At 40.2% G+C, this 25,742-nt stretch overlaps 1 protein-coding gene across 1 annotated transcript in view; it reads right to left on the reverse strand.

Annotated features, from left to right (window-relative positions):
• Positions 1-707: 707 nt before the first annotated feature.
• RIF1 (replication timing regulatory factor 1) overlaps positions 708-25,742 on the reverse strand; it is a 36,132-nt gene continuing 11,097 nt past the window's right edge. Inside the window, exons 10-35 of the mRNA XM_059820496.1 lie at positions 25,554-25,674; positions 23,893-24,066; positions 23,534-23,644; positions 23,218-23,280; positions 22,186-22,286; positions 21,685-21,771; positions 19,899-19,972; positions 19,607-19,787; positions 18,487-18,594; positions 18,098-18,247; positions 16,666-16,765; positions 15,246-15,510; positions 13,452-13,494; positions 12,915-13,117; positions 12,635-12,734; positions 12,122-12,265; positions 10,316-10,458; positions 9,220-9,309; positions 9,084-9,138; positions 5,277-8,075; positions 4,601-4,741; positions 4,247-4,324; positions 4,039-4,154; positions 3,173-3,326; positions 2,779-2,887; positions 708-1,862 (exon numbers count right to left, since the gene is read on the reverse strand). Coding sequence (XP_059676479.1) covers positions 1,642-1,862; positions 2,779-2,887; positions 3,173-3,326; positions 4,039-4,154; positions 4,247-4,324; positions 4,601-4,741; positions 5,277-8,075; positions 9,084-9,138; positions 9,220-9,309; positions 10,316-10,458; positions 12,122-12,265; positions 12,635-12,734; positions 12,915-13,117; positions 13,452-13,494; positions 15,246-15,510; positions 16,666-16,765; positions 18,098-18,247; positions 18,487-18,594; positions 19,607-19,787; positions 19,899-19,972; positions 21,685-21,771; positions 22,186-22,286; positions 23,218-23,280; positions 23,534-23,644; positions 23,893-24,066; positions 25,554-25,674 — 5,931 coding nt within the window. The 3' untranslated portion in view covers positions 708-1,641. The remainder of the gene's footprint in view (positions 1,863-2,778; positions 2,888-3,172; positions 3,327-4,038; positions 4,155-4,246; positions 4,325-4,600; positions 4,742-5,276; positions 8,076-9,083; positions 9,139-9,219; positions 9,310-10,315; positions 10,459-12,121; positions 12,266-12,634; positions 12,735-12,914; positions 13,118-13,451; positions 13,495-15,245; positions 15,511-16,665; positions 16,766-18,097; positions 18,248-18,486; positions 18,595-19,606; positions 19,788-19,898; positions 19,973-21,684; positions 21,772-22,185; positions 22,287-23,217; positions 23,281-23,533; positions 23,645-23,892; positions 24,067-25,553; positions 25,675-25,742) is intronic.

Consider the following 25,742-nt stretch of genomic DNA (forward strand, 5'->3'; position numbering starts at 1 on the left):
ACTCTGAGGGGCTGGGAAGGAGCTGGAGAAATTATTTCATCCCTGAACACAGTGGTTATTTATTTGCTTCATCTACCAAAGCATCTGGTACCAGCCCGTCTCTGAGAAAGAAGGAAGTACAAAACCACTGTATACTGTGTCCACCACAGACTAAAACCAAGTTAACAGTAGAAGGAGTTGCAATATTAACTCTGAGGGCCTTTGCTCAAAACAAATTCACAGCACCTCACTGTATACACAACCTGCTTGAAAGGGAAAAGTCCTTCCTCAAAGCAGGATTCAGGATTGCCTGCACAGGAGGGTGTTAAGTTTAAGTTAAACAAAGATGTTAACACCATTTCGAGATGCATTAGGAACATCCGTATCAGTACAGGTCACTGGATACAAGAGATGAATAAACCCAAGGAGGCAGATTTGGCACCAAAATAACATTTTCAAGAAAGCAAGAAAAGCTACAGACAACTCACCCTCGGCAACTCACCCCATTACAGCTCCCAGACACCTCTTTCTTTGTCCTGTTCTTTTTCTTCATAAGATGCATGAAGAGGGCAAAGAATATTTAGAGTCTGGCTGACAAAATGCTACCATGTCTCTGAGGACCTGCTCCTACCTTAAGGCAGCAGTGCTGACCTTCCAAAGGGGAAAACGAAACAAGCCCAAAACCACCAAACCACAATGCCATCAACAAGTTTGGGAACTATTTGCTGTTTTATTTGCCCATGTGTAAGTTCTAAAACCACCTGCAGCAATTCCTTTCCATAAATGTCCATTTTGGTAGCTACAGTACAATATATACAAATTAGATTTCCAGAGTAAAACCCGAGAACTCTCTCTGAAGGTCTCTGAGAAGCAGCAATGCATTCCATGCAATTAAAACTCAAAATCATAAATTATTAACCAACATTTGCCATCATGAGTCTGTACATAATATACAAAGAGCTCTTGTCAAATCCATTCATTTCCCCAAGGAAAAAGTCTTCTCCACAGAAGAACCACTGCAAACAAACAAGACGGGAAAAAGCCTGAGAAGTTTTGCAGTCTTTCGCCTGGAAGGGTACATTGCATTATCAGCTGCTTAGGGTGATTCTTACAAAAATACATGCAAAAATAGATGTCATCCAGGTGTCAAATACCAGGTTCCTGGACTATCTAAGCACAGCTTATCTCAGTATAAAACGGTGCTGAAGAGAGCCGCTGCCTGTCAGAGCTTCAGCAACTTAGAGGAAACCAAGAGGGGCAGCAGACGAGCAGAGCTGTGAGATCACTCTCTTACCAAGTAATACGAGTTTGCAGCAGTAAGAACACTTTGGATTTGAAAAAATAATTTAACTACTCTGTTGGTTTGGTTTCACAGTCTTTGCTATTGCACAACTTGATAAAGTTTTCTTTCACTACCTGAAAGAAATATGCATAGCAATACAATAGAAATAACTCTAATAAGGAATAAGCAATCCCACAAATTAAAAAACAAACAAAAAACCCCAAGAAAAAACCAACCATGATACATTTTGCCCATATAGATGTTAAAAAATCTTCTATAGTACAAAACGCACAGTTTAAGGAATAATTCACCAGTAAGAAGAGCAGGTTTTGGGGAAAATTGTTGTAACAAAATCTTCCTTACTTAGAAATCACAAACAACTAATCAGAACTTTCATGGGGTGGTGATTTCCAGCGGGACTGCAGGTTTTTCATGATACAGTTTGTCATGCCAACAAGTTTTTCTTGCATCTCAAAAAGTTGGCTTCCCGAATAGCTGTGAAGATCTTCAGAGGTCAGCTGAGCAGCAAGTGCATCAATCTGGCTCAGAAGATCTGCTGTGGGCTGGCCATTTCTATTCAAAACGACTGGTTCCATCAAATCTGGAAAAGGAAGGGAAGTAGGGCAGTGCAGTCTGTGTTTGGGATTAAATCTATGCAGAATTACGTTGTAGCAGAATGTTACAGCTTCTTTTGTACAAAATAACATATTCAGTCTACAAAGTATTTGTTCCACACAATGAGAGCTTCTGACAAAGGCAGCTCTCAGAACTCCATGCTACCCTTCTTTATGGGGACTTTCATTACATTTGATCATGACTGTACAATAAAAGTAAGGACAGAAATGAAAGTATTTGATCCTATTCAGATACTGCCAGTGTCCTTCGAGACACATTAGCCCAAAGTACAACTTTTAAACTGGACAGCAGAGAAGTTACTCCCGAGTTCTTTGTTCTCCGGTTAACCAAATGCTTCAACTATCTCGTAGCAAGAACAAACGTGGACTCCTCTGTTTGAGCTATCAGGCCAAGCTCCCAAAACACACAGGAGAATTCAAATAAAAATCTAGGCACCCAAATCCAAAATGCGTATCCAGGGAATCGTCCTCCTCCCATCCCACCCCCTCAGGATGAAGCACCACTTAACCATCTCCACCTCATCTTGTTCCTGTGCACGCCCAGGACCACAGCAGTTACTACGGTATTAAACAGCTCAGGAGACGCACACGGTTGAGATTCAGAAGCTTAAGCACTTAGCGCCCTGCCTAATTTGTTCTTCCCATGCTTATGCAAACTCATTTAGGGAAAACCAGCATCTTTGCCTCAAAATATGTAACAAGTTTTAAAAAGCTGTTGCTACAGGGCTTCATAAAGTGGCTAACTCAATCACCCATCTAATGTGCTAATGTTACCTAGTAACACTCTCTCTCAAAAAAAATAAGTGTTCCCATTAGGAGAGAACAAAAGCAGCAATACAGCAGAAACATCCAAATCCTAAGCAAAAAGCAGGCAATAGGTACCTGTTGGAAGTTTTTCTTCATCTACAGGAAGAGGTTTATCCTCTACATTATTTACGGGCTTTTCGGCATCTTCAAGCACTGCTATTTCCTCAAATCCTCGAGATTTCAACTGAAAATTTTTTGGGACAGAACAAGAGATGCATTTTCAGAGGACAAAAAAGAAGAATACATGGTAGACACATTCTAACCTCGTAATAAATACAATCATTATTCCCGTTAATAATACTGTAACCAAGTCATCTGTACCTTGAATTTCCTTGTTACTTTGACAGGTAGAGATTACGTTTTAAAGTGCTATTTCTAATGGGGGAAAAAACCACATTATTCCACGTGACGGATGTTAGCAGTTCATTAGGCTAATACTGGCTTTTTGGGTACTAAAATGAAACTTTACCTGTTGCTCATGATATCCTTTAAGAGCTTTTTTAACATTGGAAACTTTCGGAGAGCGGATGGGAAGAGTTTTGATTTCTGATGCTGTCAAAGTACTCAGATCACCCACCGTCTTAATATTCTTCGCTCGGATGAGCTGCCCCAAGCCTCTGGCACTGCCGCAGGGGAGAGAGAAGGGTTTGTTACACTACAGTCCATGTCCTTTCTGCCTGGCACGGTGGCGCAGGAAGAAATCTTACACGAATGCCGATCCACATGCACGTAAGTGAAGGAAAAACAAAATGCAAGTGACATTCTTCTCTCTGCAGAAGCACACCTTTTTGCAGTTTATCCTATATCCATCAGGGAACGGTGTTCTAAAGCCCGTCCCTATGTAGTATGAGTGGAAGGAAAAGGAGCCGAGTACTCCAGAAATGGCCATTCTGAGCAGTTCCCACTGCACGTCTGTCTATTGTTTGTCTGGCTAATTATCAAGATTCAGACTGGAAACCCAGCTAGCTGAGCACCCAGCCTTCGTACATTTGAAACGCAGATTTTCTTGAAAATCCCCCTTTGCCTTCAATACACTGAAAGCTCCAACTGCTTTGTCACAGACCATTAAGATCAGTCTGCTCTGCCACGTGAAAGGAGAAAGCTCTCTCCCTGTGTTCCTGGCTGCGAGCTTGTCAGAGTCTTCCAAAAAAAAAAAAAAGTATTTCAAATAAACCCAAAATAATTAAGTCTCTCCCCCACCGAACCACCTTTTAAATATTTGGCAAAAGACATCTCTAAGTCATCACATTTTACATCAGAAAATTTGGTTCTGCAAGCTTGGTAAGAATTCGGTTTCTATTAAAGTGCAATCTTCAAAAGCAACAATCCACTTACCATATGTTTGATGTAATCTGAGGTAAAATCACATCAACCGGGGCTTTGCAGCCAACTAAGGCAGGATACACGCATTCTGTAGGGCAAGGCAGCGATTCCTTAGCCATTTCTGTAATCTTGAATAATACAGAAACATCATTAACTTAACTATCACACAACTGAATACAGGAAAAAATAGAAGAGATACATGAACCAAAGCACTTCTTACTAAACACTTCTTTGAGCTCTTAAATTTAGGGTTACGAGATCCTGGGGACAGAAATCCTTTGGTTGGAGTGGTAGTATGCTGGATAGAAAAAGAGGAAAAAAATATCTCTCAGGATCGTAGGAATTCAGTTAACCGTAAGATCCTAGCTACCTAGGTCTCAGAGTGCATTTGTCTTCAGAGAGTAACAGAACAAGTCAGGCTAAACCAGTTACAACTCTAATTCTTACACTTACTGATTCTCTGCTCTTACAACTGCTTGCAAGTGACTATGAACGCACACTGAAACAAAGTTACCTATGATAAATGAGAAACGCGAGTACTTATGAAATACAGAATACAATGAACAGAATTTACCTTCGCCTGAATATTAGATAAAATTTTAAGACTTCGGGAAGACGGTGAAGAAGAATGGGATCTAATGACAGGACTTCTCCTATCTATGTCATCTGCCAGTCCTTCTTGATAAATGGGGTTTGCGAAAGAGACTCGACGAATCTGTTTTTAGAGAGAAGTCGTTTTTATAGCGTGAACTCACACCACCACACTCTGGTGAAGTAAGTCTGAGGAGACAAAACAGCTCCGTTTGAAATAAAGTCATTAAAGTTCTGAGTGACACGGATGGTGTTTCACCCAAGGACAGAAACTGGGACTTCCTCATTGCTAAAGGAAACGTTAAACGCATTTTGTAAAAGGCTGCTCCAAAGCCAGGGGCAAGACCCTGACGCTGCATACTGTGGGTGTGCAGTGAGACATTTGCGGCACTGCAACCCGGCAGCAGATTAGACTTCGGCGCTGCGTTTCGAAAATAAACCCCGCCGCCCCGAGCCCCCGTAATGCAAGCCCATCAGCGCTTGAACGTTCCAGAAACAAATCTGTCAGTCTTCAGCTTCAGCGTAAGATCATTTACAATGAAAAAATACAGACAATGATTCAACATATTTGGAACTCATTACACTACAGACACTATTATGTATCCCAGTTATGAACTGAATGAATTGTGAGCATCACAGAAGGAATCGCATGGCAATACCTTATTAGCAGGTGACAGGGAATCATCATCTTGATTTCTTTTTACACCTCTCTTTAAAATACTAGTGGATGGAGAAGCTGAAGGAGACCACAAGCAGCGTGCCTGCATACCATTAGGGCTTTCATTAACTAACACTAAAGAATCGTTATCTTCCGGCTTTTGAGGTGAATCCACACTGTTATTTGCTACTGCATCTTCTTTGTCTAAGGCCACGTTTTCAGGCGCTGCAATTTCAGTTTCCACTAATTCCTCCTTCATCTCTTTATCTTGAATAATGGAAGCTTCTCCTACAGTATTCTCAGCTTCTTCTTTATCATCCCGATTGCTTTCTAGCTCATTCATCTGTTTTTTCTCGGGTTTGCTAACAACGATCAGTGCCTCGGGTATCTCCTCCAGTTGTCCATTCTGACTTATTTCTTCCTTTTCTGTAGCTGCTGGTTCTTCGCTTTGATTCCCTGCAGCCAGACAGCTGTCACCAGGCTCATCTGGAACACACCCAGACAGACTCTGTTCCGCTCCCTCACTCTGATCAGCAGGTTCTTTCATCTCCGCTGTGGAGTCAGTAATTTCACCTGCTATACGCTCTGGATTCTCTCGATCCTCCTCCACTACACTGCTATTTCCTTGCAGGTTATCTTCAGATGTTGTCTCTCGTTCCATGTTAAATGCACTGGGTTCCTCTGGAGGATGCAACGGAGTGCTCATTGCACAAGGTGCCATGGACAAGCTTTCATCAAAATTTGAATTACCAGACGTCTCCAATGTATTTACGGATGTCTGAACTGGGGTGGTTTGGGGCTCGCTCGGTTCAGGAGTGTTCTCGGGTTTTGATTCAGTGAATGATGTTACTTGCTGCTTTGACTTTTTAGAACAGCAGTCACAGTTCCTTAGTCTTTTCAGCCTTTTGCTTCTTTTGTGCTGACACTCAGGTATTTGCAAAGAGGAAAGATCACCTCCTGAAGCATTTGTTCCTGGTACATGTTCAGGCAGAACGGCTGAACAACAGTCTTCTACATTTGTTTGCTTCTCAACGTGTTTATTTTCCTCTGCTGCTTTCAAATCTTGATCAGATACAGAAGGGCGGCTGGTGAACAATTCCGGCAGCGTATTGCTCTTGTTTTGTTCCACATTTGCGTTCTGGGCATCCGGTGAATTCTTTGAGCTGGCAGATCCCACAGCTTTGCTAGCATCTGTAGGAATTACCTCGTTTTTCAGGTCACACGGTTCAGATGTCAACACAGTATCTGTGCTGACTTCATCTCTTACTTCCCCTTTATTTGTTTCCAACAGATTCTTAGCTTCGTTTTCTTGGGAAGTCCCCTCCTGGCTACAGCTTCCTGGTTGCAGATCTTTCAATTTACCTTCAAGAGAATCACTTCTATTTTTCACTTTTGCAGATCTTTTCTTCCTTGTGCTTTCTTCCTTGGTCTCAGAGCCATCAGCCTCTGAATTTTCTATGCTAGAAAGCAACCCCTGTGAAGCTCTTCTTGTGTGGTATCGTGGGCGTTCAACCTTCTTCTGACCTACTGTGCTGGAGCTACAGTCTTGACCCTCCGTGTCAATCTTCAAGTTATCTTCTGACCTCCTCGCACTTCTGTGCACCTCCTCATCAAGGCCCCTTGAAGCAGGAGACTCTTTTGAGCTCAAGTCCTCTGCAGCAGTCCTCTCGGGTAGGTTGCCTTCTTTTTTATTTGCATTTTCTGTAGTTTTCCCAGAAACTGCTTTTTGCTTTTGGGACACATCATCTTTAGTCTGCGGCACCTTCTTTTGCCCAGATTTTTCGTCTTCTTTACGTCTGTCTCTCTTTTGGTGGCTGTCCTCCTTATCTTGGCTACCCGCTGCACTTTCTGCAGTTTCTGACCGTCGTCTCGAAGAACGTCTTAGTATTTTCTGATTAGGAGACGCGTGTGGAACCTGACTGTCATCGCCTGTTACCTGATCAGATGACACTGTCGTCTCTGGGGGTGTATTTTCTTTAGAATCCATATCTAACGCCTGGACCTTTTCTATTTCTGCTATCGTACCTTCAACTTTTTTAATTTCTAATTCTGTAGAATGGAGAGCTTGGGACTGAGCAAGGAGAACGTGTTCCATGCTTTCCATTGTAGAAGACAGTTCGGGACTATTTTCCATACTGCTGGAAGCAAGAGACTCTTGCACGTTTTTCTCCTGTTCTGACCTAATTAACAACCTGGACTGCTTATTTCCTTGGTGCTCCATTTTACTCTGCCTGCGAGTTAGCCTTCGTATTGCAGTAAATATTTGTTCAGACTCAGATTTTGAAGGCTTTTTATTTTCTTCTCCAGATTTTTCTGGTTTAGCGCTAGTCTTGCACACATTTGTATTTTCCTGTTTACCTGCCACAGAAGCACTTCCAGACATCTCTGATAAGCTGTTTAATGCCGAAAGGCTAAAGGGTCTGTTCTCTGAACTACCAAATTTCTCCAAAGTAATAAAAGACTGCCGTCGGCTTGCAGGCTGCGGTGTTCCAGAAACTATGTCACTTGAAGTTGAGCTGTTGCTGACATTTGAGGTGTTCTCATTCCCCACTAAGGGCTCCTTTGAAGCTGTTTCCACAATACTTTTTTCTAACCCCTCTCCAACTGACGGCTCCTCGGCAGTCACTGCAGCTGTGCCCCTTTTTGACTCTCCCTCACTGTTTAAAGTTGAGCTCTCCTCCATGTGAGTAACCGATGACTTCTCCACCCCGGCAACGTTCTCCAGAGGATTATCCAATTTGCAGTTCTCTGTGATTTCATCTGATTTGTTGGTGCATCCTCCGCTCTTTGCATTTTCTTCCTGTCCCAAAAATATGAACAGCAAAGTATTGTGGTTTTGCTATGAATATAATACAAAAACACAGCTCGGATGGAATAGAAAACAACACACCCACAAGGTTTTTCAAACCACCCTTCCTTCAAATTATTTATCTGTCCTTCGGTAATTATAAAAGGCAAAGATTTTTTTTTTTTTTTTTAAACCATTTAATCTCAAAACACGAACTGCAAAAACATTTTAAGATTTGCAAGAGATATTAACAAACGTAAAACAGTTTTTATGAAAAATCTGCTGTATTTTACCTACTCTCTGTCAGCACTACAGTTGATCAAGCTCGCTGTTTAGCCAACTCCTCTCCAGAAGTGAATAGATCTGTTCAGGATTTACAGTCCCCACCCCCCCCAACCTACTATTTAATGCCCCTTGAGCCCTTACAGCTTCATCCAAAAGCAGTTCAGAATGTGGAAACATAGCTAAGCTGTTTAAAAGCATGGTCCACTAGAGTAATATAGAAAGACATTAAATAAGACATTAAATACATCTGCACTAAAACTACTTAGATAAATCCTCCCATTTTGAAATTAAGACAAAACGCTTCATGACTGGCCCGTTCCGGTGTACATTATACAAAGCGGAACACAGCACAGCGGAACACAGCACAAACAACACTGCAGTGGTATTAAATTCAAATCTGGTGAGGAGAACGAAATACAAACCACAAGAGCTATCTATGTATTCTGTAGTCACGGAGCTTGGGTCAGTATTATTCAGACGTGGAAAAAATAGAGGAAGCCCAAGAAAACGAAAATATTCTCAAGAGTCTTACAGGTTAATCAACACAGAGAAAGGAAATTATTCCTGTGAGACGACACAATTGGGGGTACCTAGTTTTTTCCGCTTGAAGATTTTTAAAATCCAGCTCAAAACTATATCATAACTAGTAATCAAAGAGTTTTGCCATCAATTACCAGAGCTACTAATATGAAGAAAACATCACCGGTATGGTTATAATCCTGATTTCTTAATTACCTGAGGCTTGGTTTTAGTATCTTCTTTTGCATTTTCTATTAAAGATGATTTTTCCCTAAAATAGAAGTTACTTAAATTAGAAGTGTAGCAGAAGAGGGGGACACCTTTAATGTATATACTCGCCGCCTTTACTTACAAAGAATCTTCCTGGCTGTGAGTATACTGAGAAAATAAGGTAGTATCTTGCGATGTGTCCAAATTGTTGTACATAGCAGGAATACCAACTCTGAAACAAACCCAGAAATGGCAAGTCAGGCTTTTTTTTTTTTTTTAATAAAAGAAGGATAGCATAATGCATTAATCGCAAGAGAGCGGATACTTGTATGAAGTGGACTGAAGTTCCAAACTCTCAAGACTACTCAAACTGCAAGATGCATCCAAGCAGGGACGGCCGCACCAAGAGCAGGGCAGCGGATATTACATACCAGGAGACCGCGCGACCACATACTCCACCCCCTGTTCTGGGCAGAAAAGACAAAATAGCGCAACCGGCTGCTACAACCTCCCGCTCCAACTGGCGGAGCTAACTGCAAAGCGGGTACAGATCACGATTTATCTCCTTACTTCAAGACCAGTATTTTCATTTGCATTAAGTCTTTTTTGGTTTCAAACATGCTTTTTTGGGGAAGGAAAAGAAAAGCAGCTGTGACTGGGATGCTACTACACAAAGAATTCATCAACACATGCTAGCACTATAACCCGACTGAGTTCCTGTCAAGCACCACTGGACACAAATTTTGCTTACACTGCATTTTTGCCACCTGAGTACAGAAAATAGTCTGGTATTATATTCTCACATTAGAAAGAGGACAATTCTAAAGATTCCCTTCAATTAAGGTAAGTCTTGGGAATATTCTCATTTCTGATATGCTGCTGACATAAGACTTCTGTTCAAATTTAGAAGTCTTTCCTTCAGGATCAGGTGAAAACACCCTTGCATTTCAATGATGTAAGAAAAATGACATTTTCCATTTCACATTGCAAGCGAGAGTCATGAAGTAAAAATGTAAACTCCAAATTACCAAACTCCCAACAGGTAACAGAGCGTATTTAATCAAAATAGGAAATGCAGATTGGAGAGTAATTTGGTTGCTTTAAAACAGTAAGGCAAGGAACTTATATGGAAGAGTAAGAATTACCTATAGTAGTCTGAGATACAGGAATTGAAGTTATGTCAATCTGGCATACTTAATGTAATGACATTTCACATTAAAACAGAACAAATTACAGACCTCTTTGACCTAAGCACTTCTTTTTGATGTTCCGTCAATACTCTTGCTTTTGTTTCTGGAGGAATAAACACAAAATCAACAGATTTCTCCTCTTCCAAAAGTATGTCACTTTTAGTCTTCGAAGATGAAAATTCTAGTTTCAGCTACAGAAAGGAAAAAAAACCTGGATTAGAAACAAAACAGAGGAATTGAAAGTGTTTGCATAGTTCAGGTACAGCCATCCTGAACAGAACAGTTCTCAAAGAACTGCAGTTCAGAGGCACAAATCCCTCAGTAGGTGCCGAGTTTCTTCATGAGTGATTTTTTTTTTCCCCCAACACAACCACCTAGGAGGGATTCTGCAACCCCTCCTCCGTGCCCTTAAGTAAGCTTCCGCACTTCCTTTGGCGTCTTGAAATCCAAAGCCTGTAACAGGTGAAGGTACCTCAATACTCATGAGGATTGTTTAATATCTTTATCGATGATCTGGATGAGGGGATAGAGCACTCCCTCAGCAAGTTTGCAGACGACACCAAGTTGGGCGGGAGTGTTGATCTGCTGGAGGGTAGGAAGGCTCTGCAGAGGGATCTGGACAGGCTGGATTGATGGGCTGAGGCCAATTGTGTGAGGTTCAACAAGGCCAAGTGCCGGGTCCTGCACTTGGGTCACAACAACCCCACACAACGCTACAGGCTTGGGGACGAGTGGCTGGAAAGCTGCCCGGCGGAAAAGGACCTGGGGGTGTTGGTCGACAGCCGGCTGAAGATGAGCCCGCAGTGTGCCCAGGTGGCCAAGAAGGCCAACGGCATCCTGGCCTGTATCAGAAATGGTGTGGCAGCAGGAGCAGGGAGGGGATCGTGCCCCTGTACTCGGCGCTGGTGAGGCCGCACCTCGAATGCTGTGTTCAGTGTTGGGCCCCTCACTCCAAGAAGGACATTGAGCTGCTGGAGCGTGTCCAGAGAAGGGCGACGGAGCTGGTGAGGGGTCTGGAGCACAAGTCTGATGAGGAGCGGCTGAGGGAGCTGGGGGTGTTCAGTCTGGAGAAGCGGAGGCTGAGGGGAGACCTCATCGCTCTCTACAACTGCCTGAAAGGGGGTTGTGGGGAGGTGGGTGTTGGTCTCTTTCCCAAGTGACAAGCAACAGGACAAGAGGAGATGGCCTCAAGTTGCGCCAGGGGAGGTTCAGGCTGGATATCAGGAAAAATGTCTTTCCTGAGAGAGTGGTGAAGCACTGGAAGAGGCTGCCCAGGGAGGTGGTGGAGTCCCCATCCCTGGAGGTGTTCAAGGAACATGTGGACATGGCACTGCGGGACATGGTTTAGTGGGCATGGTGGGGTTGGGTTGATGGTTGGACGTGATGATCTTACAGGTCTTTTCCAACCTTAATGATTCTGTGATTCTGTGTGATTATTACTGTTGTTGACTAAATCAGCGATTCCTTAAAAATACAAGACCCTTCTCTCCCTAGTGCAAGCGACGGATTGGAGCACGCAGCACAGGTCTACCAAAACCACAATCCACCTCGACACCTGAATCTGGCACAACACGCAATCAGACCAAGGTGTCAATTTTCTGTCTGGTTGCCACTCCTCCCATCCATCAAGCAGCGTTCCATGATCCCTCCTTAAAACTCAGCAATTTGCACACTTAGAGAATTTTAACAGGAAAATTTAATTAATGTGTGCCATACAGTGAATGTTTGAAAGCAAACTATTTCAGCACCACAAAAGGCATTAGTTTTTACTGAGAATTTGCAGCAGCGTACTAGATGTTCTGCTGCAGAATGTAATGGAGTTCATTCTGTCACACCTATCTGTAAGCACCTTACCTTTGCAGATGTCACTTGCACATTGCTGGACTTCTCTTTTAGGTCGTTTTTCGTTTCACTCGTCTGTGCCAGTAGAGAGTCTCGTTTTTGACCTGACTTTACTTCCATTCCACTTATCTTTGCATCCAGCTGTGAATTTTCCATCTAGTCAAATAAAAATACACTGAATGCATTGTGTGAAGAAACTCCAAGCTCACAAACCCATCCTGAGATGTATTAATTTCTACAACTAAACTGTCCCATGCTCCCATTTTCTTCCAAATTATGTAGAGGATAACTTAAAAAATTAATTATTTTAAACAAGCTAGTAGAACCCAAAATTTAAAACTCAAACTGTTAAGAACCAGCTCAGTCTTTTGACAGTGCTTACCCGGCATAGTTTGTCATTCCAAACACAAAGCAAGTGCAGGCCCATCACGGTAAAAATCAAAACTGACCTTGATGCTACCTTCTGCATAATTCCCATGAAGTTATATAGAATGAAGCACCCCTTGGGGTCAACAAAATATTTACCACATCAGAGAACGGGCCACTGTACTCCTCGGCTATCTCGATGCTCTCAAAACCAGGCAGCAAGAGTGGAATTTTCTTTTTGGCTTGGCTTAACACAGATCTGCTCAACAAAAAAAGAAATTTAAACTTATGGAGGAGGGGGGAAGGAACGCAACAAGACCAGCAGATATCCCAGCTTGCACAAAAAGCAGAATATAAATGGTAACCAGAACAATACCAATTCGCAAAACCTGAGGTCTCTCCCTTTAAAAATATATAAATATAAAAAAACGTGTCTTACTTTAACTCTTCAGGATACATTAACGACGCAGTCTTAGCAAAGGTAGCGTTCCAGAAGTGGGCGCACTGGTTGCGGATCTGTTTGCTCTTATGCTGAAATATTACACAGAGCAACGGAGAAAGCTGCTCCAGGAGGTCGCTATCGTAAGAACCAGTGCAGTGAGACTGTAAACACAGGATGATCTCGGCCAGTAGTTTTTCAAGCTGAGGGAAAGAAGAAACAATAGGGTTTTTATTTAATTCAAATGTTGCCCATATTCACTATTTAAAAGTTTAAAACATTATTTAAGACATTATTACCCCATAGAATAGTATGGCCTGAATAAACAAATTTAAACGCCACACCACGTGAAAAATCTAGTAGCTGAGCTTAGTGGTCCTCCCCTCAGCTACCTTTTTAGTAAAATATCGTTTCAAAATTAAATCTCTACCTTCATTACGTTTTTTTAGTTTAATTTTTTTTTTAATACAGGATGAATGGCAAAACTCTAGTGTCACACGTTTTCCCAAACCCCAGCTATTTCTCTAGCAAATTTACCTTGTTGTTAAGATTAGTGTATACTTTAGATACATCAGCAAGCCTGCCAAAACAAACAAAAAAAGTTATATTTTGCTGTCTCAATTATCCCAATCATAAGAATTAAACACATAATGCACTCCAGCACTGCACACTTGTTTTAGTATACAACTTGACGAAATAATGTTGTGAAACAAGCCTCCCATCAGGCGATTAAAAAGTTTCCCGCTGTAAATAGTTTCAAGTAAGCCAATCCTTGAACCCCCACTGATTCTTATATGCTAACTTTAAAGAGAAACTAGTGGAAAGATCAGCAGTAATTAGTACAAACTTAAAATCAAAGGTTTTTTTTATGAAGTAACTTCTGCCTTCTTTGTGTTGCTCTTAACCCTCTCCCCAAACAGATTTCCCAGGCCCCAGAAATATCTGCATTAAAAGCTGAAGTGCCACCTAAACTAAGCAATTCCACGTAAATAAATCCCTAAGTAGAGCATCCTGAAAAACGCCAGAGATCTGCATTTAGTAATTCATTTTATCAGCCTGTGACCTCCAACCTTGTATTTTTAAAGGCAGGCATATGCAAGCAAATAGATCTCCAACACTCACTTCTCCCTTTTAATGAATAATTCTAAGAAAGACAATGCTCAGACAAAGGCAGATGAGATGGGAGATGGAGAGAGGTGGCGTTCGACTCAACCTCGCAGAGGAACGGGCGGCTTCTAGCCTCCGAGACAGGGACTCCTGATGAATTTTAGATTAGTGGCAGCAGTCCTGCTTCAAGTTTCAGGAAAAGCTTTAAGAAAACATTTACGGGCTGACTGGCAGCATCCTCCCCTCCCTCCCAAAACACTCAAAGCTGAACTCCTTTTTTTCTCCTTATCCTGAGCAAAGAGCCCATCTCTTGCATCATCAACTAATCAGAGAGAAGCCTCCGCCAGCCCCCTCCCACCAAGCCCCTAATAATCCCATCATGTCTGGGGAAGAGAAGCCAACAAGAGTTAAATGAAAAAGCAGCGCCATGGGCAAAAAATAAAGCAGACAGCAACAAAGAAGTGTTTCTCAGTTCTTCCCTCTGCTTAAAAACTTACAGGATTTTACTGCACTTCAACTTACTATGATTTCTCTATTTCCTACAAAACGTTATGCACAGTTCCTGCCCACTAGAAGACAAATTAGTGCTAATAAATATCTTCACAGTAGTGAAAATAAACAGCAGGTGGAAACCAAACACTCGTCTTGCAGCGATGACAATACATTCGCTCTAAAGAGACAACAATTTTAAGTACCAAGCTTTCAGAAGTCCTAGTTTTTCTTTCATGTATGACTACATAGGTTTTATTTCTAAAGAAAAGCATTACAACGTGACTGCTACTCACATGCGTTTCTTTGAATCCCCGGGAAACTCAGTGGAGAGCAGGGCTGCGCCGGGGCTCCAAGGTAAGACACCTGTGCCGGGGCGGTCCAGCCACTGCTGGCAGCCACCTCCGCCCAGGTACACCACAGGCTCAGTCCCAGCACCCCAGTTTTTACACAGCAGTTGTAGAGAACAACAAGTTCTCAGCGACCTCCTTACAGACCCCTTGGGGTGTGCTGCAGAACTAGTACCTACTCGCTAGGCTGAATCTAGTGCAACACATGGTGCTCTCTAAGGCGAGAGGCTCGGCAGAAGTTGAAAATTCTTGGCATATTAGTGCCAAAGATCTGAAACCCCCTGAGCGGTATTTAAATGCGCTGCTTGCTGGAGATGACACAGAATTTGACCAATATGCAGCAATACAATGAAACCAGTTTTCCAACCATTCTTAAAATACTCACTTTGTTTTTTCATAAAACACTGCCAAGGGTTTTGAAAAAATTGCAAACATAGTCCCAATCACTGAAGGCAATGAAACGTGGCTGATGATGTTGTGAAGAACAGCAATAATTGAAGGACCAACAGAGACCAATGTTTCTGAACAGATTTCTTTGGAACTGAACACATGGAAAGAGTTTAGTAACATCACCAGGAGTTTAAATAGAGAGGCAAGCTTTCCAAGGGGTTCCTTTTTCTTCTTAGACCAATCTGTAGGTGTCTGTGGAGCTAACATTAAAAAAAAAATATTAATTTTTTTCCCACCTAACTGACACACATTACAACAAAACACATCTGAACTTTTTGTCTACGTGAGAAACAGAACTTTGATTCCCAAACTATATCTACGTACAAATAGTTTAAAACCAGACCTAATAGAAAACATACATTTTTAATGCGTAATTTTATCATACCACTACAGGTGTAATTCCTATTCCTCTTATTTGTGTTTATGGTTGGTCACACAAATGACTATGCTTTGAAGTATCTTTAATGCCTACTTGGAAAAAGACAGCAACTACTCTAGAGATGCCAGCTGAATTCTGGAACAGGTGAGGAGGAGGGAAGGGGAAGTACCAAGTTGTATGAGTTCGTTTATTTATTTTTTTAAGGGAAGCTTCCATCATGTTTTTCCCTCATCAACATGTCCAGTTAAAGGATTTCACTCTTTCAGCAGTCCAACAGTGTCTTACTGTAACAAATTCCCACGGGGCAGAGAAGTTATTCAAGTTTTGTACTGAGTTAAGTTATTTGGTAAATTATTTCTTCACCTTTAGCAGTTGTGAATGGGAGTAGGAAACAGAACAAAGAGCATTTTACATACAATGACCTTTTGTCTTCCATTAAACCCATTCTCGACTATTTTATGCAAAGCAGCTTCAGGAGCAGTAGCCTTTCAACGGTTACATTAACAGTTTATCATCAGTTTTAGGCAGGTATTATACAATTAGACTGTGGATTACAAGCAGGCATTATTGCTTTGTTCAAATGTGATCTGAAGCAGAAGCAGCAGATTTCCCACGCAAAAATGAAACCATAGCCAAAATATCAAATACAGCTTCAGAAACCAGCAGTGCTTTACAGGGAAGTGAGAAGCGGCCTCAACGTTTACATCCATGTCAGATACACTTTGTCGGGCTATGCGGTAACTACGCAACTGCTCAAGAAATCAAGAAGATCTGATACTCAAATATGGATACTGGATGATATTTTTAGTTCCTTTTTATGATTTTTTTTTTTTTCAATCTTAGTGCTTAGGTAGCACGTGCAACATATACAGACCATTGATATCCTACAGTCATCACTTCTGCATCTACAACGCTAATTTTCAAGCGACTCTGGAAGACAGACACAGAAAACCCCAACATTCAAGTATTTTCTTACATCTGTTTTTTGGCTGATATTTAGTACCATATGGTGCAAAGTTGATGCAGTCAACCATGACTGTTATAATATGGGTGAGACCATCCATCATTGAAAACATCTGAGGAGGAAATAGAAGTCATCAGCAAAGCCCAAAAGAGCAACAGTGACAGAAAAAAAAAAAACCATGTTGGCCATTCAGGATAGCAATGCAAACAGCTTTTAAATCTAAGTGGATAGAATTTGTCTGCATTATCAGGTAAGACTCAGATACAGTTACATTTTAAAATACACACATTTACACAAGCTGAAGACTGAGTGTTCCCATTCTGTACAAATAAGACATAAGCATGCATACAATCTAAAGAAGCAAAACAGTAACAGGCAGCTGTAAGAAGATGTTAGATTTAAGAAGATGCATCAAAATTATTAAGGTTCCAGGTACTAGCTGTCTAGCAAAACATGTTACCAAGTGTCAGTGTGTGCTTAAGTTGAGTTACTGTACACAGCCTGATTTTCAGAAAAGTCACTGCAGGCTTAACAATAAGGTTGTCATTAACGTTCGGGAAGCACGATCGATTGCTAGTATGTACAAACAGATGGGTCAAGGTGGTTTTCTCCCTAATCCATCACAAGCTCTTCGCAATAATTATTGCTTAGTAATTACTCATTTTTGAAAATTGAAGTTTATCATCAGGATACAGCAGCATCCAAAGGAAGTTATAATGATGCAATCCTGCAAATTACATTTTCAAATTCCATTTCTCTGTTTCTTATTTGTTCCTTTCACGGTATTTTTTCAAAAGACAGTCAACTTTGAAGCACAAAGGATTTTATGGTCCAAAGCTAATGTTCGCTGACACCTACAGACACTCTGCCTCCCCATATGATGTGGGCAGGCAAGACAGATAATGTAAAGGCTTCCTCTTTCAAAACCTCTCTCTTTTATAAAACTTTACTTCAAAGTCTTTAAATTTTGGTGTACAAGGTTAACAGTACCAGGAATACGGCAAGTTATGTCCTCTGAATGCTACAGCGCTACTCTATCCTCCTTGCTAATCAAAATGCCTGCTTTTGGGGTATTTGTTAATTCAACCTGAAGTTACTTTATACATACACACACATTTCAGGTGGACAAATCATATTTACCATGGATTATGACAGTCACTAAAGCATTCTTACTTAAATAGTTAGAAGACAAATCCAAAGACTGCTTAACTGCTATTTTAAAATTTAAGCTTTCTAATTATTTTTACTCTCTATCAATCCATTTCTACATCAGCTCCAACTCCTGTTAGCAAAAAGATTTCGTTACAGCTTTATTTAAGTCTCACCCAAAACACTTTAAGTCATAGAAAGTACTACATTAGAGTTTAACATAGGTTCTTATATTTAATTTAAAATATATCCACTAAAGTATTTATATAGTTCAATATCACTGGTTTATACTCACTACTGGAGTTTCACCTTCTAGCCCAGATAATATTTTGGCACAAAGTTCTTCACAGCACAGGTTTTCTTCTGCTGTTGCAACTAAAGCAGCACAGCGAGCAAATGCTCTATACAGGTCTGACCAAGTGCGCAACAAGGATTTCATAGTTGGCTTTAACAACAGAAAGAAAAAGTTTATAAACATCAATGTCTGTGCATAGAGATAAAAAACTTGCTTTAAGTTTTCTTCTTCTGTCAAAACCTATGTAACTCAAGAATTCCAACCCTGGAGCACTGGTCTAATGTATATACATATCGGTAAGTAACTCTACTCTGAGATTATCAGACAGTACTTCATAGTTTTTATAAACCCCATGTTGTTTCTAATCAACATTATGCATTCGCTGTTACCTGTGGAAATTCCTGAATGGGGAAGATATGGGACACTGGTAGCAACAGTGCACTATAAACAGCGTTGAAGTTGTGTTCCAGTGCATCACCCTGATTTACTTCATTAGTCTGCAATGAGAAAACAATTTTCTGGTTAAGGAAGCTGCAATATTTAGATGACAAATGAGGCTGTTCTAAATACATTTATTTTGGACATAAAAATCTGGGCAAGCTAAACTGCCAGTGGCATTTTGAAATTAGCTATTCTCAGTTCTTTCAAGAGTTCAAGCTGATCCTACTATTTAGAGAGATGAAAAGCACTGTTTCTTAATTCCAAAATAACTTAATTCCAGGAATAAAAACAATCAGTTAGAAAATGTCTTACGTATTTTTTACTTATTTCAGTTGCAGTAAGTGATGACAGCAACCTACTTAAAGCACGTAAAACTCTCTTCATAAATTCTAAGATTTTTAGGTCTAATGGCTGCATGAGGATTAGTTCAACAACTACATCTCATCAATGTACTCCTAGTAAGTAATCTGCAGATCCTGTGGAGTATTACAGTTAGTACAGCTTTCATTAGGGCTCCCAATCAAGAAGTCTAACATTAGTAAGAAACGCTGCTCTAATTACGTCCTAAACGTCACAACTCGGTATTTCTTGTATTTTCACACAGAGCAAACAAGCCTCTTGGTATGTAAAAATCAAGAGGTCCTGAAGGGCAAATTTCCATCCTTTGTAGCAGCGAGACTACACTGAGGAGTGAATGCTTGAAGCACATCTATAAAGGTGTTTATAATCTTAAAAAGGGAGAAGAACATTTCCAACACTATACTGGACACTGTACTTTAGAGTGATCATTTTTACAGACTGGAATCACTTCAAACCACACTTTGGGGCACTACTCCACTGCTGCCCTTCATCCTACCTCACTGCACATGTTCATACTCCAGTTAGGGGCTTTTTAAAAAACGATGCTGCCCGCATTCCAGTTTCACAAACACTACCAAGGCTTACGTAATTTTACCATCACTTCAAGACATGCAATTCCTAAAAATACATTAAGATAAAAGATCAGCACAAAGTTTTCCTGTGTTTTTTTGGGGGCGGGATGGGGAAAAGAACAAAAAGCCACTATACCCGATTAATCCATTCGGTTAGCGGATTAACAACAATACTCCACATTCGCCAAAGATGCTCCTTGTTTTCCACTTGTTTTGCACTCTGATTAATAATGCAGATCACAGATTCACTGAAAGCCAGTGGAGATGTTGGCCCAGACAAAACATAACCCACCAGCGTTTCTAGAATTACAAAGAATCTAGGGGAAAAAGTTCAATAGGTAAGATACTTTTTTCAGCTGAAGCTAGGAAAAACGTCTATAAAGTCTTAAACTATGGGAAGCTTGTTGTAGAGAAACACCACCACATACCTCTCATCTGTTACACAGCATTCCAAGAGGTTATTATGGAAAGGCAGCTGAAGTAAGAACAAAGCTGGTGTCCCCTTGTAAAAGAGAAATTTAAGAGGTTAAAACAACATATACATTGATCAAATGAAATGGCTGCCTTACTTAAATATAGAATATACACACGTTAAGCCAGAAATTTGCAATTAACTAGAAGTTGTCAAAAATTGTCAATTCTAACACTTCAAAATAAAAATGAGAGGCAAAGCTGGAAACTGAAGCTTCTGCTAGATCCTGGTGCTTCAGCTGAATACCAATTATTCAACTATAGTTGAAGCAAAAAACTTTCCTGTTTAGAACACTGTGAGTTTTATAGTACTTAGTCACTACTGCCTTGAAATTACATGCAACACAGTAAGGTACATAACGCAATCAGTGCATATTATGACACCTGGAACAAGATGGAGCAACATGAGGTTTGCTTATTTCAGGGTTGCAGCAAAACACCTTTTGGACAACCTCTGTTAAAACCTATTGCGAGTATTTCAGGTTTCTAATGTTAAAGCACTTAACAAAATGCATTTAATACCTGTCAATTAAAGCTTCAACCACCTTAATAAAGTTCTGACTCTTGTACCTAAGTCAGAAAAAGCCTCCAAATGTAAATAAAACACTCGGGGGGGAAAAAAGATGGGAGGAATTTTGAGAGTTGAGCTCTTAGGCCAGCTCTGATAGACAAGATTTTATACTTCTCACTTGAGTTGAAGCATTCGCTTACTCTGCTACACTTAGGTCTTCTCTCACAGATATTTGTCTGCTTTTAAAAGCCTCCAAATAAATTCCATGCGCTCCCCAGCTAACAATGTAAACGTTTAGTTACTTCCATAGGCTAGAAAGCTCTATCTCCACTGCTGCAAAATAAACAAGGTGCCTCCTACCTAGTGGTGGATGTAGGAGAAGAGCTAATCATCATCCAAATTTGAAGTCTCTAAACAACCTTTGTAACTTTTAATAAATCTAACTGGTAGCATGCTCCCACTCAGTCTGCTCCACCCCAAACAAAACACACACACGCACAAAAAAGTTGCCATTTCAGCCTTCTCTCACAGGTTATTTTTCGTGGTTACTTTCTAGATTGCCATCATCTATTTCTCCCTTCCCAGGCAGAACCCAGTACAGCACTCCAGTTAGGGTTCATCAGGACAAAGCAGAACAGAATAGTTCTCACTACTAATGAATACCACCACTTTTCCTGCAGTAGGCTACGGCCACTAAGTTCAGGCTTTAGTTCATTGCAACTTCTCAACTTTCTCTGAAATAATGCTGTCTAGCATGATATTCTCCGCTTTGCTTCTGTGCATTTAATTTTTCCTGAGGAGTAACACTTTCTACCCTTCTTTAAAGTACTTCACTCTACTGACTTCAGAACATGCCCCCAAAACATCAGTTATCAGTATATAAGTAGTCCTAGAGTTTGACTATGCAGTCTCCTCGTAAAGTATCTGCAACCTGTATTTTACATCATGACCTGAACATGAGAAATCCTCTTTCATTATTCCAGCATATTATTACATTATTCCAGCATTCCCTTTCATTATTTCAGCATATCCCTTTTTAGCTATAGATGGTTAAATTACTCATCAGAAGTGAGCTCTGGAAACAAAAGTCTGCATTCTGGAACACAGAGTAATATGGTTTCCTGAAAGATGTGGATCTCACAACTTAGGAAGTGCTCTGTTTTTTTGTGCAAATACGACATCCTAATACATTTCAGCATACAGACAAAATTCTGGAACGAAGTCAGACTTACATTTAAAAGATCCATGTCAGCAACCTGGTAAGCTGGTGATCCCAATACTTTTGGAGGCAATTCCTTAACAGTAATATCAACGAGGGACTAAGTGGGGGAAAAAAAGAAAATGTATGTAAACGTTTTTTTTTTCCTGAGGGCTCAAATATTTTAAATAACATGACAAATAAAAGCAAAATTGTAATTGCTACCCCTTAGGAAAAAGAAAAAATCCATCGCGAAAGTAACTGTTCTTTGAAGAAGGTGGTTCTGGCAGGAGAACCATGTACACCCAATCCTGTGAACACTGATAATAAATCTGAAAAACACTTGTAAATAAAGAAACCCTTAAGCAACAGTACGCCGTCTGATGAGCACTGCATAACCTACAGCTTACACCAAAAAAGTTGTCTCTTACAGAGACCGCTCTGGTAAGTCAGATGCAAAAGGCTGCCACCAACCAGAACCCAGACCATCAAAAAGAAATGAGATTTAAAAAATAGACAAAGCCACCCAACTTACCAGTATTTTCTGCACAGGAAGAGAATTTGATCTAACAGTGTTTTTTAAGGCCTGGAGCAACATAGTCAGTATTTCTGACCCTTGCTTTTCTTTTTTATTTCCTAGAATAAAGCATGTTTACAGTTAGAGTAGAACAAAGTAATGGTCACTCTGACCGTCATTTAAAACTTAAATATAATGTAGCATAAGATCAAAAAAATTATGTGTATATTTATAAACATACACCAAAAACTTAATAGATTAGGATAGCACGTCTCTGCTCCGAACAACAGCATAACTGAAACTGAAAATGTCAAATTAAAAAACCCCTAAGTTTTATTAGTAAAATGGAAACACCTTCGTATCATTAACAACCTTAACTTTGACATGCTAAAAAAAGTTGTGAAATTTTGCATTCATCCAAGCAATGCACTTCATTGCTCTTACGATTTTCAGTTTGATCTTTCAATATAAAAGACTTTATTATTAAGAATATTCTGTTCTTTCAAAGCCTTTACAGAGTAAAGGGTTTCTTTTTTTAAATAGGAAACAACTTACTTTTATACATCTGTAAAGACACTACACTTTACTATGCAATAAAATTTAATTAAAGAAAAAAGGGGAGCGCAGTCACATAACAAAGACTTTACCCTAATTTGAGTAATACTCGGAATGTCTCAATTTCTCAATACCAAAAGCTTGGGGTGGGATTTTTTTTTTTTTTTTGGAAATGGGAAAGATTTCTTCACAGCAAGAAAAGCAGTTAAAGTGCTTTTATGTCTTACTGCTAGATGCAATACTCCTACAGTCATACGCTGCTGCGCGTTCCCTAATAAGCCTCACTGGATCAGATCAGTATGATTTGGTATTTGTCACACAAAGATGTGGGCATCGTGAAAAACATCAGTTGTTGCTTCAAAAACAACTACTGATGATGCCTAAACCCAAAGTTTTACCAGCAGTGAAGCACATACTACTTAAGGTCTAGTCTTAAAAATAAAAAAACCACAACTCTAACTGGTCAGCAATGACAAAAAAAAATACACTTTTTACCTGATTCAATAGCTGTTTTTACATATCCATTTATGTCCTTCCATATAACATTCAGCATACAATCTACAAGACAGCATAATATTTTTTATTCCATTTGTAATGGAAACATTGAACAAAATTGCAGTTAAAATACGAACTGTGTTGAACAACAGACTTTGATATAAGTCAAAACTGACATAAGCTTTCAAAGCAAGTCAGACCAGCTTTATTTAATGTTAACACTGCAGTATTACAGAGAGTGGTTATTTTTTCTTCGGTTTCCCTCCCCCACTTGATTTTCCAGAAAAGAAATCAAATTTCACCACTAAATTCTTACCAGGAACTTCTTTTCCAATTGCAATAAAGCCGTCCTGAACTGCGTTTATAAGCGTGCTGGCATGCTTACAGAAAAAAGAAGGGCTACTGATCAGTGGGTACTGGAGAGGCTCTAGGAGAACAAAACACATGTTCTTTAAATCTGTTATTTTGCAGTCTACTGGTAAGATTAAGCCTTAAAAATAATCAGGTATAGAAGTGTACTCACAGCATTTAACATAGAAACAACTTCTAATATTAAGATGAAAACTAACAGTTTTAAGTGTTTAAAGCATTTCATGCTAAGAGACATCTTTAAATCCAATAAAATAAACAATTTCAGATTATGCAAAAGTACTTCAAAAAATATAAGTCATATACCTAAACTAAGTACAAGTTTGTTTTGCTTCGCAAAATCTAAAACTTCTGGTCCCATCAAGAAGTGAAGCAGCATTTCAATTCCCAAAAGCTGAATGGAAGGAATCACCACCACTCCAGCTGTACTAGAATTCAAGTTCATCCTTGGCGTGACTGGACTTGCAAACGGGTACGGACCTAAGTGAGGGGAGAAAAATTACATTGTCTCGTATCTCACCTGCAATCAAGTGCAAGGGAAGACCCAATAGACCAAAATCCCAAAGTTAACACAAAAAGAACAAATCATAGAAGAGCATTGGCTAAAAGGGGCCTCTAACAGCCAGACACCTTGCACGCACTCCTAATTAAGTAGGGTTCAACACCACACTCATAACCATGTATTTTGAAAGTACAAATATCTTTCAAAGATTGCAAAGTCTCAGACGCCAAACTTTATTTTGGCTACAAAAGTCTCCATGGAAGTTGTGGTTATAGAGCAAGTTACACACTACACTATACAGTAGTTATCTAGTAACTCTACTGCTATGGAAGAGTTTCCGTTAGAAACTTTTACACTGAACACAAGTTTAAGAGGTCTCACGTGCAAAGCATTTTGACCAACCTCAGTTATCACAGAATGACTAAGGTTGGAAAAGACCTGTAAGATCAAGTCCAACCACCACCCCAACCCCACCATGCCCACTAAACCATGTCCCACAGTGCCACGTCCACACGTTCCTTGAACACCTCCAGGGATGGGGACTCCACCACCTCCCTGGGCAGCCTCTTCCAGTGCTTCACCACTCTCTCCGTAAAGACATTTTTCCTAATATCCAATCTAAACCTCCCCTGGCGCAACTTGAGGCCATCTCCTCTTGTCCTGTCACTTGTCACTTGGGAGAAGAGACCAACACCCACCTCCCCACAACCCCCTTTCAGGCAGTTGTAGAGAGCGATGAGGTCTCCCCTCAGCCTCCTCTTCTCCAGACTGAACAACCCCAACAGAATCACAGAATCATTAAGGTTGGAAAAGACCTGTAAGATCATCAAGTCCAAGTTATGATCTCACAGAACTAAGATGAACTTCTTTTTTTTAAAAAGGGAACAAAGGAAGATCTACACATCTAGGACACTTCCACAACATATCCGAGGCTTCTAATTACAGCAGTCTAGAATGACACAAGCTGTGAATGCTAGGCTTTCCATAAGAGAAGAAAAGAGGCAGTTCCTTATCTCAGGCATTTAGATGTAAAGCTCAAGTAGGTGTGATTTCACATGTATTTAAAGTACCAAAACTATTGATGTATTATGATTACTGGGTTACTATTCAGGCAGAAACTAAAAATGCTATAGAAATGAGAACGGCATATATAAAGAGCACATACACAAATACATAAAAAAAGTTTCAGACCAAAGCTCCCTTGCAAAAGAAAACACAATTCAGGACATTAAAACTGGTCCTCAACACAATTTGATTAGCACAATTTTGTACACTTGAAATACTGACTACAACAGCCTAATTTGAACAATGTAAATCACCTCCTCTGAGCTCTCTAACGAACATGCAGAAAAATTACTGATTTCAATAATAATGTATCACAAATGAAAAAGCATAAAGATGTTAAATAGAATAGATTACTTGCTGCATCTAGAATCTAGATGGAAACAGGCTTGTACTTTAATACCTGATTTCTGTGCAGGGGTTGCCGAGGCTAAACTTTGGTTGGCCGGTACACGTGAGGGAGTTCCTTGCAATGCAGCAGAAGAATCTAGACTTAAAGTACTTTGGATTAACGGTACACAAACCTGCAAAGATACCAAACCTCAGTGAAAAGAGGTATGACACATACAAGCCACAAAGAATCATACATTTC

This window comes from Gavia stellata, chromosome 8 (assembly GCF_030936135.1).
Source record: "Gavia stellata isolate bGavSte3 chromosome 8, bGavSte3.hap2, whole genome shotgun sequence".
NCBI classification, from domain to species: domain Eukaryota; kingdom Metazoa; phylum Chordata; class Aves; order Gaviiformes; family Gaviidae; genus Gavia; species Gavia stellata.